The sequence below is a fragment of the Dromiciops gliroides genome, chromosome 3 (genome assembly GCF_019393635.1).
Source record: "Dromiciops gliroides isolate mDroGli1 chromosome 3, mDroGli1.pri, whole genome shotgun sequence".
NCBI classification, from domain to species: Eukaryota; Metazoa; Chordata; class Mammalia; order Microbiotheria; family Microbiotheriidae; genus Dromiciops; species Dromiciops gliroides.
The window spans coordinates 667,593,135-667,610,480 of record NC_057863.1 but is presented as its reverse complement, the minus strand read 5'-3'; the positions used below and the strand labels follow the sequence as shown (position 1 = coordinate 667,610,480).

The window sequence follows — 17,346 nt, the reverse complement described above, 5'->3', positions numbered from 1 at the left end:
AGACATTTCTCCAACTTTTATTATTCCAAAATGATTCTCACTTCAAATACAAACTGTTTTTCTCACTCTCCCATTGGGCGCTTCTTGGATATGGTCTCAAGTGCTGTCTCTGACCCTCCCCAAGATTAGAGCAGTTGGGGGCAAATCCCTTCTGGGCTGCAGTTTCTTCCTCTCAGTTGATGAGGGTTGGACTGGATGAATTCTGCAGTCTTTTTCAGCTCTAAATCATGTGACCTTTGGTGGTTTAGGAGTTGGTGACCTTCAAGGATGTGGCTGTGGATTTCACCCCAGAGGAGTGGGGCCTCTTGGACCATTCTCAGAAAGAGCTGCACAAGGAGGTCATGCTGGAGAATGCCCAGAACCTGCTCTCTGTGGGTAAGGACCTTTGCCTCTGGTGACCCTGAGCTACTGACAGGGTAGCTCCCTGCTCCTGATCCTGCCACAAATAGTGAGTTTATCCTGACTCTTCCTTCTTTGTTCCCTCAAATTCCAGTCCAGATGTTGGGAAAGGAAGAGAATGGAATAAGCATTCATAATGGAATAAGCAGTCTTGCTGCACATCAGAGAATCCACACTGGAGAGAAACCTTATGTATGTACTCAGTGTGGAAAGGTTTTCACATGGAAAGCCAGTCTTGCTGCACATCAGAGAATCCACACTGGAGAGAAACCTTATGGATGTAATCAGTGTGGAAAGACTTTCAGATTGAGTTCCAATCTTGCTAAGCATAGGAGAATCCACACTGGAGAGAAACTTTATGAATGTAATCAGTGTGGAAAAACTTTCACACAGAGCTCTAATCTTGCTGTACATCAGACCATCCACACTGGAGAGAAAACTTATGTATGTAATCAATGTGGAAAGGCTTTCACAGTACGGGCCAATCTTTCTGCACATCAGAGAATCCACACTGGAGAGAAAACTTATGAATGTAATCACTGTGGAAAGGCTTTCACATGGAAAGCCAGTCTTGCTGCACATCAGAGAATCCATACTGGAGAGAAACCTTATGAATGTAATCAGTGTGGAAAGGCTTTCACAGTGAGTTCAAATCTTGCTAAGCATAGGAGAATTCACACTGGAGAGAATCCTTATGAATGTAATCAGTGTGGAAAGTTTTTCACACAGAGTTCCAGTCTTGCTGCACATCAGAGAATCCACACTGGAGAGAAAACTTATATATGTAATATGTGTGGAAAGGCTTTCACTGTGAGATCCAGTCTTGCTGCACATCAGAAAATCCACACTGGAGAGAAACCGTATGAATGTGATCAGTGTGGAAAGGCTTTCACACAGAGTTCCAGTCTTGCTGCACATCAGAGAATCCACACTGGAGAGAAACCTTATGTATGTAATCAGTGTGGAAAGGCTTTCACTGTGAGCTCCAGTCTTGCTGCACATCAGAAAATCCACACTGGAGAGAAACCTTATGAATGTAAACAGTGTGGAAAGGCTTTCACACAGAGTTCCAATCTTGCTGCACATCAGAGAATCCACACTGGAGAGAAACCTTATGTATGTAATCCATGTGGAAAGGCTTTTACACACGGCTCTAATCTTGCTGCACATCAGAGAATCCACACTGGAGAGAAACCTTATAGATGTAATCAGTGTGGAAAGGCTTTCACTGTGAGCTCCAGTCTTGCTGCACATCAGAGAATCCACACTGAAGAGAAACCTTATGAATTTAATCAGTGTGAAGAAGTTCAGATGCGGCTCCAGACTTGCTGCACATCAGGGAGTCCACACAGCAAAGAAGCATTTGGAGTATAATCAATGTACTAAGACCTTCAGGCCAGAATCTTCTCTTATTCTCATCTGAGAATTCATATTACATAGAAATCTTATCCCTGTGACAAATGAGGAAATGCCAGCAGTTGTTGTTTAGAGCTTGTTCAAAATTAGAGAATTCATTTTGATGAGCAGCTGTATATGAACTCAGTGTGGGAAGGATTTCAGGCAGACATCATGTCTTTATCTCAGAGGATTCACTGTGGAGAAAAGACTCAGCTAATGTGCTCAGGGGCATTTGTCTGGAAGAGGGTGATGAGTAGACAACATTGATCCTGGAATGTAGGGGTCTAAAAGCAGTGTTTGTGGAAGGAGCTTCACCTGGAGCTCATACTTGACTGTACTTTGGGACAATCATGCTGGAGATAAAACTTAGGGATCTGCTTAACAAGGGAAGCCCTCCTGTTCCAACACAGACTTTGTTGGATCTCCCAACAAGAGACCTCATAAAACATCCCAATTTCATCCTGTTTATAGTAATGAATTTTCTGAACTCCTACTGTTTGTCATTCCTCCTCAATATTTTATAGTATTCATCTGCTCATCATTTCTTCAGCCATTCCCCAGTTAATCAGTAATCACTTTGTTTCCTGCTTTTTGCTGCTACAAAAATTCCTGGTAAGAGGGTGGGATGATAGAGCGTCCATCTGCTGGAGAAGACAGGCTGGAATGGGGTCAGGAAACTGACTCAGTGTTTTGAGAATATTATTACCAGGGCGCCCCCCACCCTACTGAGAGAGCAAGGGTTGACCTTTCTAAGGCTAGTCCAGTGTCCCAGAAGTTACCTCACCAAACCTTGTTCCAGCCAAAGCATCTGAACTCTGACCTAGGTATGTTCTGTTCATGGACCCCCTTCAAATCACATAAATGGACTTGAATGCTACCAGCCAATTAGCTTGGAGCAGTGTGTGGGGATCAACTCTTCTTGACCCCCAGGGAGCTTCTGATTGGAAAGACACAGGGTCTTTCTCTTGGTAGCCTGTGTCTGCTAGGTGGGGGCAGCTTTCTCTCTCTCTCTCTCTCCCACAGAGATCTAAGCTACGTTTTTCTATTCTTTCAGAGACTTGTGTTCTCTATTTTCTAACCTCTAATATACTTTAATAAATGCTTAATGCCTAACTGTTGCTGAAGCTTCTAATTTATAAGCAAATCCTAGCTAGTTTTTCCCCACCCTGGGGGACAGGTAAGGTGATCACACATTTAGTTTTACCTGTCACAGTTTGGCTGACCACAAAGGGGGTGCTGAACCCCTCAATCTTATCTTCACTGCAAAAGCTATTGTGTAAGAAATTTTACGTTTCTCCTATATGCCTGTCCCTTTAAATTTCAAAGTACCTAGGGGGCAGCTAGGTGGCGCAGTGGATAGAGCACTGGCCCTGGAGTCAGGAGTACCTGAGTTCAAATTTGGCCTCAGACACTTAGCTGTGTGACCCTGGGCAAGTCACTTAACCCCAATTGCCTCACTAAAAAACCCCCAAAAAACCAAAAAACCAAACAAAGAAACCAAATTACCAGCCCCTTCCCGATAAATAAAAAGAACAACCAAAGAGCGGTCAAAGGAAATAAGTTCCTGCATTAGCCACGTCCATCAAAGTAGAATGTGTTTCGCTTCACACTATTGAGTCCAACACATCTGTATCTGGATTTGGATGGCATGTGAGCTCTTCCCAAGCCTGGGGCTCCGCAAACCGCAGGGTGCTGCACCCACTGGTTGTAGCTGTTGCCAGGCCTCTGGCACCCATGTCATCACCACTCGCCGACATTATAATGATTGGAAGCCTAGTGAGGGCAGTCATGTGACTGTCAGAGCAGCCATCCCATTGGCTGGGGCTGTGTGGGGTGTTTCTAGGTTGGGGGGAGGAGAATTGGGTATTCGAGGTGGAAGCTGGAGAGAGACATGCGTTCTGCTGCGTATTTTCAGCTGATTCCTGCGCGGTGGTATTTTTTCAGGTATTATAATTTCCCTTTCCCCATTTTATTTCCTTTCCCTTGATCCTACTGATCCTGTTTGTGTTTTGTTTTTTTTAAGTTCGTTCTTGTTAAAATAAATCTTGTTCTGTTTTGAGTGAGGCTGCTGGTCTCCTTCCTTGCCCCAATATTGTGGCAAGCCGCTTAGCTAGCACTCCCCAATTAAAAATTGGTCCCCACAAACCACTTAAAGTGTTATTGGTAACTGATCAGAATCCTCAAGCTTTTCAAACCATTTGTCTTTGTAATATTATTTTTATTCTATAAACTATCTTCCTGGTTCTTGAATATGCCATTTTTTTTAAGTGAGGCAATTGGGGTTAAGTGACTTGCCCAGGGTCACACAGCTAGTAAGTGTAAAGTGTCTGAGGTCGGATTTGAAGTCAGGTACTTCTGACTCCAGGACCGGTGCTCTATCTATATCTACTGCGCCACCTAGCTGCCCTGAATGTCATTTTTGAAAGGAAGAAATGCTACAACTATAATTAGTTTTTTTTTGTTTGCTTGTTTGTTTTTGCGGGGCAATGGGGGTTAAATGACTTGCTCAGGGTCACACAGCTAGTAAGTGTCAAGTGTCTGAGGCTGGATTTGAACTCAGGTACTCCTGAATCCAGGGCCCGTGCTTTATCCACTGCGCCACCTAGCTGCCCCCTACAGCTATAATTAGTAATCTGAATCAATAATTAGAAAGATTTTCAGATTGGTTAAGAAAATTAGCATTGACAATTTTGTAGGCAATTGTTTCTTTACTTGTAGACTTTTTTTGTTTGTTTGTTTTTTTAGTGAGGCAATAGGGGTTAAGTGACTTGCCTAGGGTCACACAGCTAGTAAGTATTAAGTGTCTGAGGCCGGATTTGAACTCAGGTACTCCTGACTCCAGGGCCGGTGCTCTATCCACTGCGCCATCTAGCTGCCCCACTTGTAGACTTTTTACATGAGTTTTGTAGTTTTTTTTATTTTTCAAGTCATAGAAGGGAGATCAAAAGGGGAGTGAAATTTAATTATTTTTAGGTTTTTAAAAAAATATTTCCCCCAATTACATATAAAAACAATATTTTGAAATGTAATACGTGTTTTATTTCTATTTTGGGGTTCCAATTTTTATCCCTTCTTCCCTCCCTCCCCTGCCACCTCTCTAAGGTGGCAAGCAATCAGATATGGGTCATACATGTATGATTATGTAAAACCTCATATCTGTCATATTGTACAAGAAAACTTGATTAAAAGGAAAAAAATGGAAGTGAAAAATAGCCTGCTTCAGTCTGATCCCCCCGTATCAGTTCTTTCTTTAGAGGTGGATAGTATGTTTCATCATCAGTCCTTTGGGATTGTCTTGGATCATTGTATCACTGAGCATAGTTCCCTCATTCATGGTTCTTCATCAAACAATATTGCTGTTTCTGTACACAATGTTCTCTCTGTCTTTTTATCATAAAATCATTTTATTATTTTCCAGGTTCATGTAAAGATAGTTTTCAACATTTGTTTTCATAAGATTTTTAGTTCCAAATTTTTCTCCCTGCCTCCCTTCCCTCCATGCTCACCAAGATAGAAAGCAATCTGATATAGGTTATATATGTACAATCACATTAAACATATTCTGCATTAGTCATATTGTGAAAGAAGAATCAGAACACAAGGGAAAAACCTCAAAAGAGAAAAAAAAACCCAAAATATAGAAAGAGTATGCTTCAATCAGCATTCAGAATCCACATTTCTTTTTTCTGGGTGTGGGGAACATTGTCCATCATTTGTAATTGTCTTGGATTATTGCACTGCTGACACAACCCAAATCTATCACAGTTGATCAGTGCACAATGTTGCTGTTACTGTGTACAATGTTTTCCTGGTTCTGCTCACTTTACGCAGCATCAATCCACTTATGCCCTTCCAGTTTTTTCTGAAATCTGCCTGCTCATCCTTTCTTATATAGCACAATAGTATTCCATCACATTCACAATATTCTCTTGGTTCTGCTCACTTCACTATACATCATTTCATACATGTCTTTCCAGGCCTTTTTGAAGCCATCCTGCTTGTCATTTCTTAAAGCACAATAATATTCCATCACCATCATAGACCACGGTTTGTTTAGCCATTCATTAATTGATGGGCATTCCTTTGATTTTCAATTCTTAGACACCACAAAAAGCTGCTATAAATATTTTTGTGCAAATAGATCTTTTTCTCTTTTGGGGGATGTCTTTGGGATATAAACCTAGCAGTGATATTGCTGGATCAAAAGGTGTGCACAGTTCTCTTTTTTTATTTGGTGAGGCAATTGGGGTTAAGTGACTTGTCCAGGGTCACACAGCTAGTAAGTGTGTAAAGTGTCTGAGGCCAGATTTGAACTCAGGTACTCCCGAATCCAGGGCTGGTGCTCTATCCACTGCACCACCTAGCTGCCCCTAGGTATGCACAGTTCTATAGCCCTTTGGGCATAGTTCCAAACTGCTCTCCAAAATGGTTGGATCTTTTCACAACTCCACCATCAGTTGGTTAGTGTCCCAGCTTTCCCACATCCTCTCCAACATCCAGTATTTTCCATTTTTGTTATATTGCCACTCTGACAGGTGTGAGGTGATGCCTCAGAGTTGTTTTCATTTGAATTTCCCTGATCAGTAGTGATCTAGAACATCTTTTCATGTGATTATAGATTTGATAGCTTTGATTTCTTTGTCTGAAAACTGCCTTTTCATATCCTTTGACCATTTCTCAATTGGGGAATGACTTGTATTCTCCTAAATTTGACTCCGTTCTCTATATAATTGAGAAATGAGGCCTTTATCAAAATTCTTTCCCAGTTTTCTGCTTCCCTTGTAATCTTGGTTATATTAGTTTTGTTCGTGCAAATGCTTTTTAATTTTCTATAATCAAAATGATTCTATTTTATAATTTGTTTTACTCTATCTTCTTTGGTCTTAAATTCTTCCTTTGCCCATAAATCTGACAGATAAATGATTCCATACTCCCTTAATTTTCTTATGATATTGTCCTTTATGTGTAAATCATGTGCCCATTTTGATCTTATTTTACTATACAATGTGAGATGTTGGTCTATACCTAGCTTCTGCCATAATGTTGTCTAGTTTTCCCAGCAGTTTTTGTCTAATAAGGAGTTTTTGTTCCACAAGCTTGGATCTTGGGGTTTATCATATACTAGATTGCCATAGTCATTTACTGTACTGTAATTTCTATCTGTTCTATTCCACTGATCTCCTTCTCTATTTCTAAGCCAGTACCACATTGCTTTGATACCACTTTATAATACAGTTTGAGATATGGTACTGCTAGACCACCTTCCTTCATATTTTTTCCATTGATTCCCATGATATCCTTGAACTTTTGTTTTTCCAGATGAATTTTGTTATTTGTTCTAGATCTATCTATCCATCTCTCTTTCTCTCTCTCTCTCTCTCTGTTTTTGTTTTTTTTTTGGTGGGGCAATGAGGGTTAAGTGACTTGCCCAGGGTCACATAGCTAGTAAGTGTCAAGTGTCTGAGGTAGGATTTGTACTCAGGTTCTCTGGAATCCAGGGCTGTTTATTAATCCACTGCAACACTTAGCTGCCCCCTAGATCTATATTTTTTGATAGCTTGGTATAGCACTAAATAAATAAAGTAGGATTGTCATTTTTTTTTTTTGCAGGGCAATGAGGGTTAAGTGACTTGCCCAGGGTCACACAGCTAGTGGATTGTCATTTTTATTATATTGGTTTGGCCTACCCATGAGCAATTAATATATTTACAATTGTTTAGATCTGACTTTATTTGTGTGAAAGATGTCTTATAGTTGTGTTCCTATAAAATAAAATAAGAAAAGGTAACATAAATTAAATTAAACTGTGGCAAATATAAAATACTTGGAAATCTACCTTCCATGACAAACACAGCAACTATATGACCAGAACTACAAAACAATACTGGCCACTGTTACTGTGTCATTTGAAATATTGGGGGAACTAGCCCTTTTCTGCCCAGATTATTGGGGAATTTGACTGGGGGTTCTAAAATATTGCTACTTATGAATTAATGTCTATTGCACTAGTTTTTGGCATTAAGCATTTATTAGATCGTATTAAATGTTAGTAAAGAGTTGACTGTGGGACAGCTAGGTAGTACAGTGGATGAAGCACTAAGTGGATAAAGGACACTTAACTCTCATTGCCCTGGGGGAAAAAAAGTTTATCTCCTGTTTGCCTGACTACCCTACTAGTTACATACTGTGATGGTGGTAAAACTAAATCACCTTACCTGCCCCCCAGTGTGGGGGGAAAACTAGCTAGGGTTTTACTTATAAATTAGAAGCTTCAGCACCAGTTTAGGTGTTAAGCATTTACTAAAGTATAATAGGGATTAGCAAAGAGAAAACACATGTCTCTGAAAAAAATAGAAAAACCTAGCTTAGATCTCTCTGGGAGAGAGAGAGAGAAAGCTGCCTCCACCTAGCAGATCACACTACCAAAGAGAGAGAGCCTCACTCAGTTTGACCAGAAGCTCCCTGTCAAACAGGAAGAGGGGCAGTCCCCACACACAGCTTCAAGCTAATTGGCTAGTAGCATTCAATGAGTCCATTGATTGACATGACTTGAAGGTGGCATATGAATTGTGAGTCAACTTCTGGACCCCAATTTGACCTCAGAAAGGTTACCTGGTTCTCAGCCCCCCCCCCCCACACTTCACGAAGAAACATGGTTTCCTTCCATGAAGCAAAAACATTACAGATACTTATGACTAACAAAGTAAAGGGAATGAAAAGAGAGAAAAGAAATTGAGTGACGCATTGACAGAAGCTAAAGGGCTCACTCTCCTTTAGCAGGTGGACATTACAAACAATAACTAAAGGAGGCATTCCCATTTAGCAAGTGGACATTAGATAGTGTATGCAATGGGGAAAAGGAAAGTGTCCATTTAAGTCTTTGAAAGTCTTATCTCAGATGGTTCTTGGGATGTCTTCTGGGTGTAGTTGTGGAGTGAAAGTCTTTCAGGTGTGGATGCTGATGATCAGCTAGCAAGTCTCAGCTGGAGAGTTTCGGGTGTGGTTGTAAAGTCTCTCAGGTGTTTCAGATACTTATAATCAGCTGGAAAGTTTCCTACAAAATTGATCTTGACACAACCTTAAATAGCTTTGCCAACAACCAAATCAAACATTGAGAGTTCTCAAAAACATGTCTAAGGAAATTCAGAATCTTTTAGAGATATAATATAAACAAAAAATTGAATTTAAAAAAAACCTTTAATATTACTGTAAACTCCCCTGTGGGGAATAAATTGAGAAGACAATTGTGATATTAATTAAGAAAAGTTTTTTTAATCTTTGTTTCATCACTTTTTGCATCATCTGCCTAATTCTCATGCCATTATGAGAAATGAAAGAATGTAATATAACTGGTAACAGATGCCATGGCCAAATTCAGCATCGTGTTTATCATGACATCTGAGATAACTATGGGGTTACCATAAAAGAATAGAGGGGAAACTGAGTCAGGCTTAATCAGATAAATAGGATTGAGATGTCCATGGCATCAGGCATATAGGAGGGGGAATAGAATGTCAGGCATAGAATGAAGATGGCATAGCCTAGCCGTCCGGCACTATGTGGGGGGTAAATTAAACCAAGAGCATTCAACCTCAGTTCTTGCCAATGGCCATTCTCTTGGCCTTTCCCAAGGCAGTGCACTACCTGGACTTCATGTGTGTCTCCCCTCCTGTGACAGTTCAATGCCTGCTCTTGTATGTATCTCTCTCCAGGGTAGCTGGCATATTGGCTGCTCTGATTGGATAACTCAGAATAAAGGCAATTAATGTCTCAAATGGTAATTTCCCATAATCCAAGTCTCATATGGATTTTGACAATTGAGGATGATGATGACAGCAAAAAATGTGTATTTGCCTTGACTCAGAATATAATATACAATTATGCAATAATTCCAAATAACAACTTTTTTGTTTTTTGCTAAGTATACAATTACCTTTGGGAAAAACAGAACATATTTTAATACAAGTTAAAACACAATCTTAAAAGAATAAAAAACTCTATGAAAATAAGCCTATACTAATAATTTCAAAATGTGGATGCAATATCATAAAAAAGAAACCCTTATGTAACATTTTTTTTTGGTGGGGCAATGCCCCACCCACAATGCCCAGGGTCACACAGCTAGTGTCAAGTGTCTGAGGCCGGGTTTGAGCTCAGGTTCTTCTGACTCCAGGGCCGGTGCTTTATCCACTGCACCACCTAGCTGCCCCCTCCTTATGTAACATTTGAACTGACATTATTTCTCTGAGTGAATCCAAAACAATTTTGATTTCAATATCTAAAATCCCCAAATCTCATATTATCATCTTGCAAAATATGTCCCTGTTTATGGCTGTAATGAATATGAAAAGCTTTTGCAAATGTTCCTCTTTTTTTAACTTAGCAAAAATAATACTTCTAGAATTAATTTACACTTGCCATGGCAATGAATTTACCAAGGAAATTATAGAATTTGATCAAATAATCAGTTGGGAAAAACAATTTAGAATATGGGAGAAAAATACTTCCAGAATTAATATTGTATTATGAAACCAAAACCATCTTGCATTGGTTCAAAAATGGAGAGATAGATGAATGGAACAAAATACACAAGAAAGAATAAGAGACAATGAAATTCAATGGTCTACTTGTGCTGGTACCAGTTTTACATGGGAGCAATGGATCCAAGGGTCCTTCTCTCTGATTTTTTTGGTAGTTGGAGTTGTTAGCAATACCTGGAAAGGACCTTTCCTAGCTGGCTGGGCCCCACTAGTCTGCTGAAAATTTTTGATATACTCCTGGGTTCAAATCATGTAAGGAGAAGTCCAAGGGGCCAGCCTGTACTTCTGCTCCTGCCTCATTAGAGGTCAAGTAGCCTTGCTTGTAATTCCTGTATATAGGAAGCAACAGAGGTATCTCCCCCCACCAATGATGTATATCCTGGGGAAAAAGGTTTTACTTGGATAGAGGGATGGCCAAAAAGCATCTCATAAGGTGATATATGGAGTTCTCCTCTTGGCCTGCTGCCCAGATAGAACAGTGCCAAGGGGAGAACATCAAGGCCACTTCAAATGAGTTTCAGTGCACAATTTGCCAATCATGCTCTTAAGCTCTTTATGCATATATTGCACCTGGCCTTCAATGATAGTCAGTCTTCCTGCTTGGTGCCTCAATACAGGCTGTCCCTTGTGCCCAAGGTGCTGCCTGCCTTCCCCTCTGCCTCTCAGAATCCCTAGCTCCCTTCTTGGCTCAGATCAGATGCTACTTTTCTGGTAAGATGTCTTCCTTTTATGATTTCCCCGTTATTACTCCCCACCCCGACCCCTGCCAGTTACTTTGCATAGATGTCCCATGAAGTATGTGTTCTAATCCCCAGGTTGGATGTGAGCTCCTCAGGGGCAGAAATATTTTAACTTTTACTCTTGTGTCCCTGGCATCCAGCACAATGACTTGCACCACTAGAAGGATGGAGAGGCTAGTACCTGTGAATTCATTGATGTAGGGAACTTCCTTGCATGTTAACTCTTTCCACTGGAACAAAAAAAGCAACTTAGCTGTCACCTCAAGGCTTAGGGAGCTAATGAGCCCAGGAACATCATGGTAAAGAAACTTGGCCATTTTTATTCAGGTAGCTTGTGTCTAATGAGGACTTGAACTCAAACAGATTTCTCTATAGCACAATGGCCTTCACCTTGCCCAAAGTCAGTGCTTATTACACTCAGCATACTGAATTCCCTTATATCTCCTTGGGAGCCTCCAGCTACTGAGATCTTCAAAGCTCTTCAGTGATTGGGGAAGGGGCGGTGTTGAGGTAGGGAGGGAGAGGGAATAGCTTCTGGGAAACAGAGAACAGCAATACTGTGAGTCAACTCTGGCTGCACTAGGTCTACTGAGGGCACAGTGAGTGATTAGATTTGTCTAGAGCCAAGGCTTTGTATCAAGAATTAAATCAGCTTGTTGGGACTGGATTAGCAGCTGGAGATCATGCATGCATTGAGGATCCAGTGAACACTTTTGAAGGGAAGAAGTTATACCAAGAGTTTTCAGAAATTTTTCTGAAATCATGGGTAGCACAGATTGAAAAATGAAGACCAGGAGATCTAGCTAGGTGAGAGAGATGGGGAGCTTGGATATGGGCGATGATAGCGGGAGCGAAGAGGAAGCAAGAGATGAGAGAGACATCAGTGAGATAGGAGTCAAGGGGAGTCTGTGCTGGATGGGACAGGGAGTGACAAGGGAACTGGAGTTACCACTAAGCACCACGAGGTGGCAGCAGAGTTCATAGAGGGCTGGGCTTGGACTAAGGAAGAGCTGGTTTCACAGCCATCTCAAACACTCACTAGCTGTAGGCCCTTGGGCAAGTCTGTGAAGCTCTGTCTGCCTCAGTTTGCTCAATTGTAAAGTTTGCAAAATAATCGTACCTGTCTCAAAGGATTCTTAAGAGGATCAAAGAAGAGAATATCTGTAAAGTGCCTAGCAGAGAGCCCGGCACATAGGAGGTATTGTAGAAAGGGTTAGTCCCTTCCCTTTGGTACCATGGACAGAGGCAGCACTTGGGAGGGGCTGTGGAGATGTGAGGTCCAATGCCCAGGATGGGAAACTGCACATAGGCTCCTATGGCTGGGACACTGCATGTGAAGGGAGTGATGTGAAATCAGTCCAGAAAGGAAAGTCAGGGAAGGACTTGGCAGTTTTGCCTGAAGTCAAAGTCCAGGTCCCTGGCTTACAGTTGGGACATTTCATTGTCTTCCTTCTTTTGCTACCCATGACACTTTATCCAGTGTTGCAGGACCTCTTGTCCTCTGCACATCATTCGGTGAACAGAGACACAGTACTTTAAACCTAGAGGTTCTGTGTGTAGCACGTTGATGTTTGCCAAGTGCTTTATATCTATTCTGTGAGGCAGCTAGGTGGCATATTGGTCTCAGGAGTCAGGAAGTCTTGGGTACAAATCTGCCCTTTGTGTTAGGTTATTAATTGGACCCCTGAAGTGGTCAGCGATTCTGATCTGGGGAAGGAGAAGGGGCAGAAAGCAAGAGGAAGGAGGGGAGGCAGGTTTCTTCTCTAAAATGCAGCAAACTCCTCTATTCCCCTGCCTAGCAATCCTCTAAGAGTAAAACAGCAAAGCATCCATCAAGTTATAAGTGACAGTTACAGCATATTCCCAGGAAGGGTTACCGGACAGGGAAGCCACCTGGCTTTTTATTTATACCTCAGGTCCCTTTTTCTCATAACAGTTTTATTTGGCTGTCTGCCTTACTCCCTGTCCTTGATTCTCAGAACACGTTGACTGCCTCCTCGGCCCCAAGGTTTGAGCATAACGGCAGGGAGGGGAACTTCAGAAAAGGCCTCTGGACCTTTGAGTTCTCTACATCTCCCCCTTTTGTTTTTGTTGAGGAAAGGTTATGCACAATGATGCGAAGTGACTTAGGAAAAGAGTGAAGAATATAGGGGAGGCACAAGCAGGAAAGGAAGACAACAATTGCTAGAAGGAAAATAGACAAAATGTTATTTATTTATTTATTTTTTAGGGCAATGAGGATTAAGTGACTTGCACAGGGTCACACAGCTAGTAAGTGTCAAGTGTCTGAGGAGATAAAATGTTTTGACCAATACCTGAAAGCCATTCCTGGGCATGATTTATCCAATCTGCAATATCGGAAGCTACCTTAGAGGGGTCAGTTTGTTATCCATTCTACGAATCTTTGCATACATATAGATATTACATGAAAATAACAATATTAGCAAGATAGTAAATAATAATATGGGGTGTAATAGGAGAGAAAAATACTTTTGAGTGGACACAGATTTAAATAAAAAGTCATACCAATGATGGTTAGTATCAGTAGTAATAACATGAGAGGTTTCTACTAATTTTCCGGCCATTATATGGGTTTGGATTCGATGTTCATTGAGAGCTCTTTCATTTTTATCCAATAGGGCCTTCAAATTTACGGAAGATTTTAAAATGGCCGTTAAAGGGTCAAGGGATATATACATTGAGGGTAAAAGCAGAGGTTTGGGTACTCAGGAAAACGTAACATCATCCACGTGGTCAGGGGAAAAGTAAAAATCGTCACCCTGCCAGTGGACAAAAGAAACCTTGTCTAGACATCCCGCAAATGGCGCCTTCTGTTCAACAGAATCAAGATCAGTTTGATTATTAGACATAACACAAATATGCTGGGCAGCTACTTCCCATGACATAGAGAAATTAGCTTGGGGGAAAAGAGTGAGAGAACACAGGTTAGAGGAATGGCTCAATAAGCAGGGCTCCATCCCACATACTGGACCTTGATAGCATTTAGTACAGTCATTAAGAACATGAGTTACATTCTTCAGATCAATATACTCCCCTTCAATCTGGGGTAAAGCAAAATAGTTGTGTAATAAGAATGGGATTACAAGAAAATTACACATGATAGTAGTAGAGGTGATCTTAAAGTGAGTTAAAGTCCCAATACAATATTGACTATTGCAATTGGCATTAAGTACAGCTTTTGATATCCAGTGATCATTAGGTAAATAGGCTTTAAACATTACATTCCACATGGTTGAATCACCTAACATTAACAATCTTTGAGCATTTTCCCCTTGAATTAGGGTGTACATATTTTGTAATGAACACTCAGTCCGGTTACATAACAATGATATATTAGAGTTAATATGCAAATTAGCTAAGGTAGAAGAATCAAATACTTTAAGAAATTCCTTTTGATAGTTCAAAGTATGTTGGTGAGGCCGGATCATCATGGGCAGCCACTGTGCATTAAGAATCAAAGCTTGAGGGGCAGCTAGGTAGTGCAGTGAATAAAGCACCGGCCCTGGATTCAGGAGTACCTGAGTTCAAATCCGGCCTCAGACACTTGACACATACTAGCTGTGTGACCCTGGGCAAGTCATTTAACCTCCATTGCCCTGCAAAAAACAAAAAAAAAACAAAAACAAAACAAAAAGAATCAAAGCTTGAGACACATTCTGTCCAGCACTGCGCAGTCTGCTGGAAAGGGACTGAATTAATTAAGCCCAAACCCATTCCTGCTCCACCAAGTAAAGTATACCACACTGGTTTTTTTAATTGCATGTTTTCATTGCTGGAAAGCTAATGTTGTAATATCATACAAATTTCTGAACTCGCTGAGTTACATGAACTCAACTAGAGGGTATTTTTATTATGGAAGGTTTATACATATTTCTTTCTGTCTTAGTCGGGCATAAAATTCTAAGATAATCCACGAATGGCCCTCTCCCTATAATTGGAATGCCATTGGTACACAAGATAGTTTTAGTTTCCTTATCAAGAGGTATTGTAATATTGGTCCTTCTATAATCCAAACTCTTGGCACACTGTTCAGTTAGGTTTTTAGCTTCCATTTGTGAGGCAGTCCACTGTTTAGGTGGGAGCAAGAGGGACTGATTCTATAAACAAGAAGTCATGTTTACAAAAGTATTAAATATTATTTGTGTCATTTCCCTTTAAAAAATGTCATCCAGGGGCAGCTAGGTGGTGCAGTGGATAGAGCACCGGCCCTGGATTCAGGAGGACCTGACTTCAAATCTGACCTCGGACACTTGATACTTACTAGCTGTGTGACCCTGGGCAAGTCACTTAACCCTCATTGTCCCGCAAAAAAAAAAAGTCGTCCATATTGGGGACTCCCCTTCCAGGTAGTTGCTTGTCTGTCTCAGGAGAAATTTCTCCAAAAGCAGATTTGATTCACAAGACAAATATAATTATCCTGGTGCAGTTTTGAGTGGAATCTCTCCATCCAAAGTGAATTTCTCCCTTTAGCAATGGGATACCAGGGGGTCCCGGAGTGAGCAATCTGTAACAGCAACTAGGAAACTATAAAAAGAAACTGTCATTCCTGAAGGAAGGTTTGTGTGAATGGTACAGTATATAAAATTGTAATCTGCAGTATAAGTAACCATAATTTCTCCTCTATAATCACTATCAATTATACTCCACCACCACCTGGACTTGCTTAATAGCAGTGCTTGCTCTTATCTGTAAGTTAGGAGTCATCTTGCCAATGGTCAAAGTTCCTCAGTGTCATCAGGGGAAACCCTGGACTCAATTTGGGTAACCCCTATTTTAGCCAGTCCATCCACATGGGTGTTATACCCTCATTCTGCTGAATTCACATCCATATGGGCATCTACGTTGTGGTCAAAATTATTTGGGGTAAAGATTAATATTCCTGCTTTGAGCTACCTCATTTGGGAGGGGCCACACCCGGCCCACCCTGAGATTACGAAGGCAGCTTTTTGAAGGACCTCCCCTTTTGGGGGAGGGGACATTGAATGCTCCCCGAAGGGAGGCGGGCTACTTCCAGTATGGGAGCTCACTCTCCTTTCTTCTGGGGCCCTTGAGCTGGGGGCACATGTTCGTTGCTCTGTTTTGGGCGACTGCTGTCACTGCACGAGCACCCTTAGACTGGCGGGCTGTTCAGTTGACTGGTGAGCTACTTCTGGAAAACCCTAAATTCCTTTGAACTAGATTAATTGGGAACGGTCTGAGATTGCATAGGCTAAGTTTAGAGTTAAGAATATCTATCTGTATTTCTATTTTCCTATTTCCTCATTTTTGATTTTTTTATTAGTTTCCCTTTGTTGTTTAAACAATTCCCAAGTAATAAAATCTGATTCTTTTGTGAGCTAAAGCTCAGAGGCTCCTTTCTTATTGGCCTGGGAGAAATATCTAAAAAGGGCAGTTCAGAGGGGAAGGTTAAACCTAAAAGGTCCCTCATATTTCCAGGACCCCAATATTAAGGCGAGTCACCCAAATAACACTCCATATATCAAATTTTGGCCCTCACAACATGAAAAACTGAGACATTAGTAAATTGAACCCATTCCCATATATCTTTCCACATTTCATGTCCCCAGATAGTTTTTCCATGTATATCCCAATTCTTTGTTTGCCAGATTGGCATCCAGGTAGTTAAACCATTAGCCACCGCCCATGAATCCGTAAAAGTATGACATTCCCCACCCCCCCCCTTTTTTGTTTTTTTTTTGGTGAGGCAATTGGGGTTAAGTGACTTGCCCAGGGTCACATAGCTAGTAAGTGTCCAGTGTCTGAGGCTGGGTTTGAACTCAGGTCCTCCTGAATCCAGGGTCGGTGCTCTATCCACTGCACCACCTAGCTTCCCCCCCCCTTTTTTTTAATGACCTGATATACTGCCATAAGTTCACCCCACTGACTACTTCCTTCCTTCCCTGAGGTTTCTAACACTACTTTAGTAATAGGGTTAAATGCTACAGCTTTCATAATACTTGCTTCTTCAAAGCCTTTTTGTCCCCGTGGTTCCCATTCAAATTCATATTTCTTTCCAGTTACTTTATGAAGAGGACTTAACATTTGTCCCAAATGAGGAGTGTGATGCCTCCGGTATCCAAAAGTCCAATAAATTTCTGTGCCTCTTGGTTAGAGGTGGGGGGCAGAGTCAGCTCTTTTCTGTCTGGCTTTCGGTTACGGCCTGCATTCCACATAATCCCTAAAACTTGTATGTTCTGGGCAGGCCCTTGTACTTTAGCAGGACATGTCTCCCACCCCTTCTCCTTCTT

General features: G+C 41.2%; 2 protein-coding genes across 2 annotated transcripts in view; one reads left to right on the top strand and one right to left on the bottom strand.

Annotated features, from left to right (window-relative positions):
• LOC122749581 (zinc finger protein 420-like) overlaps nucleotides 1–17,346 on the bottom strand; it is a 410,887-nt gene that overhangs the window by 59,857 nt on the left and 333,684 nt on the right. The window lies entirely within an intron of this gene.
• Nucleotides 1–17,346, top strand: part of LOC122746246 (zinc finger protein 420-like) — a 101,367-nt gene that overhangs the window by 42,778 nt on the left and 41,243 nt on the right. The window contains 2 exon segments of the mRNA XM_043991713.1: nucleotides 249–375; nucleotides 494–1,767. Coding sequence (XP_043847648.1) covers nucleotides 249–375; nucleotides 494–1,767 — 1,401 coding nt within the window.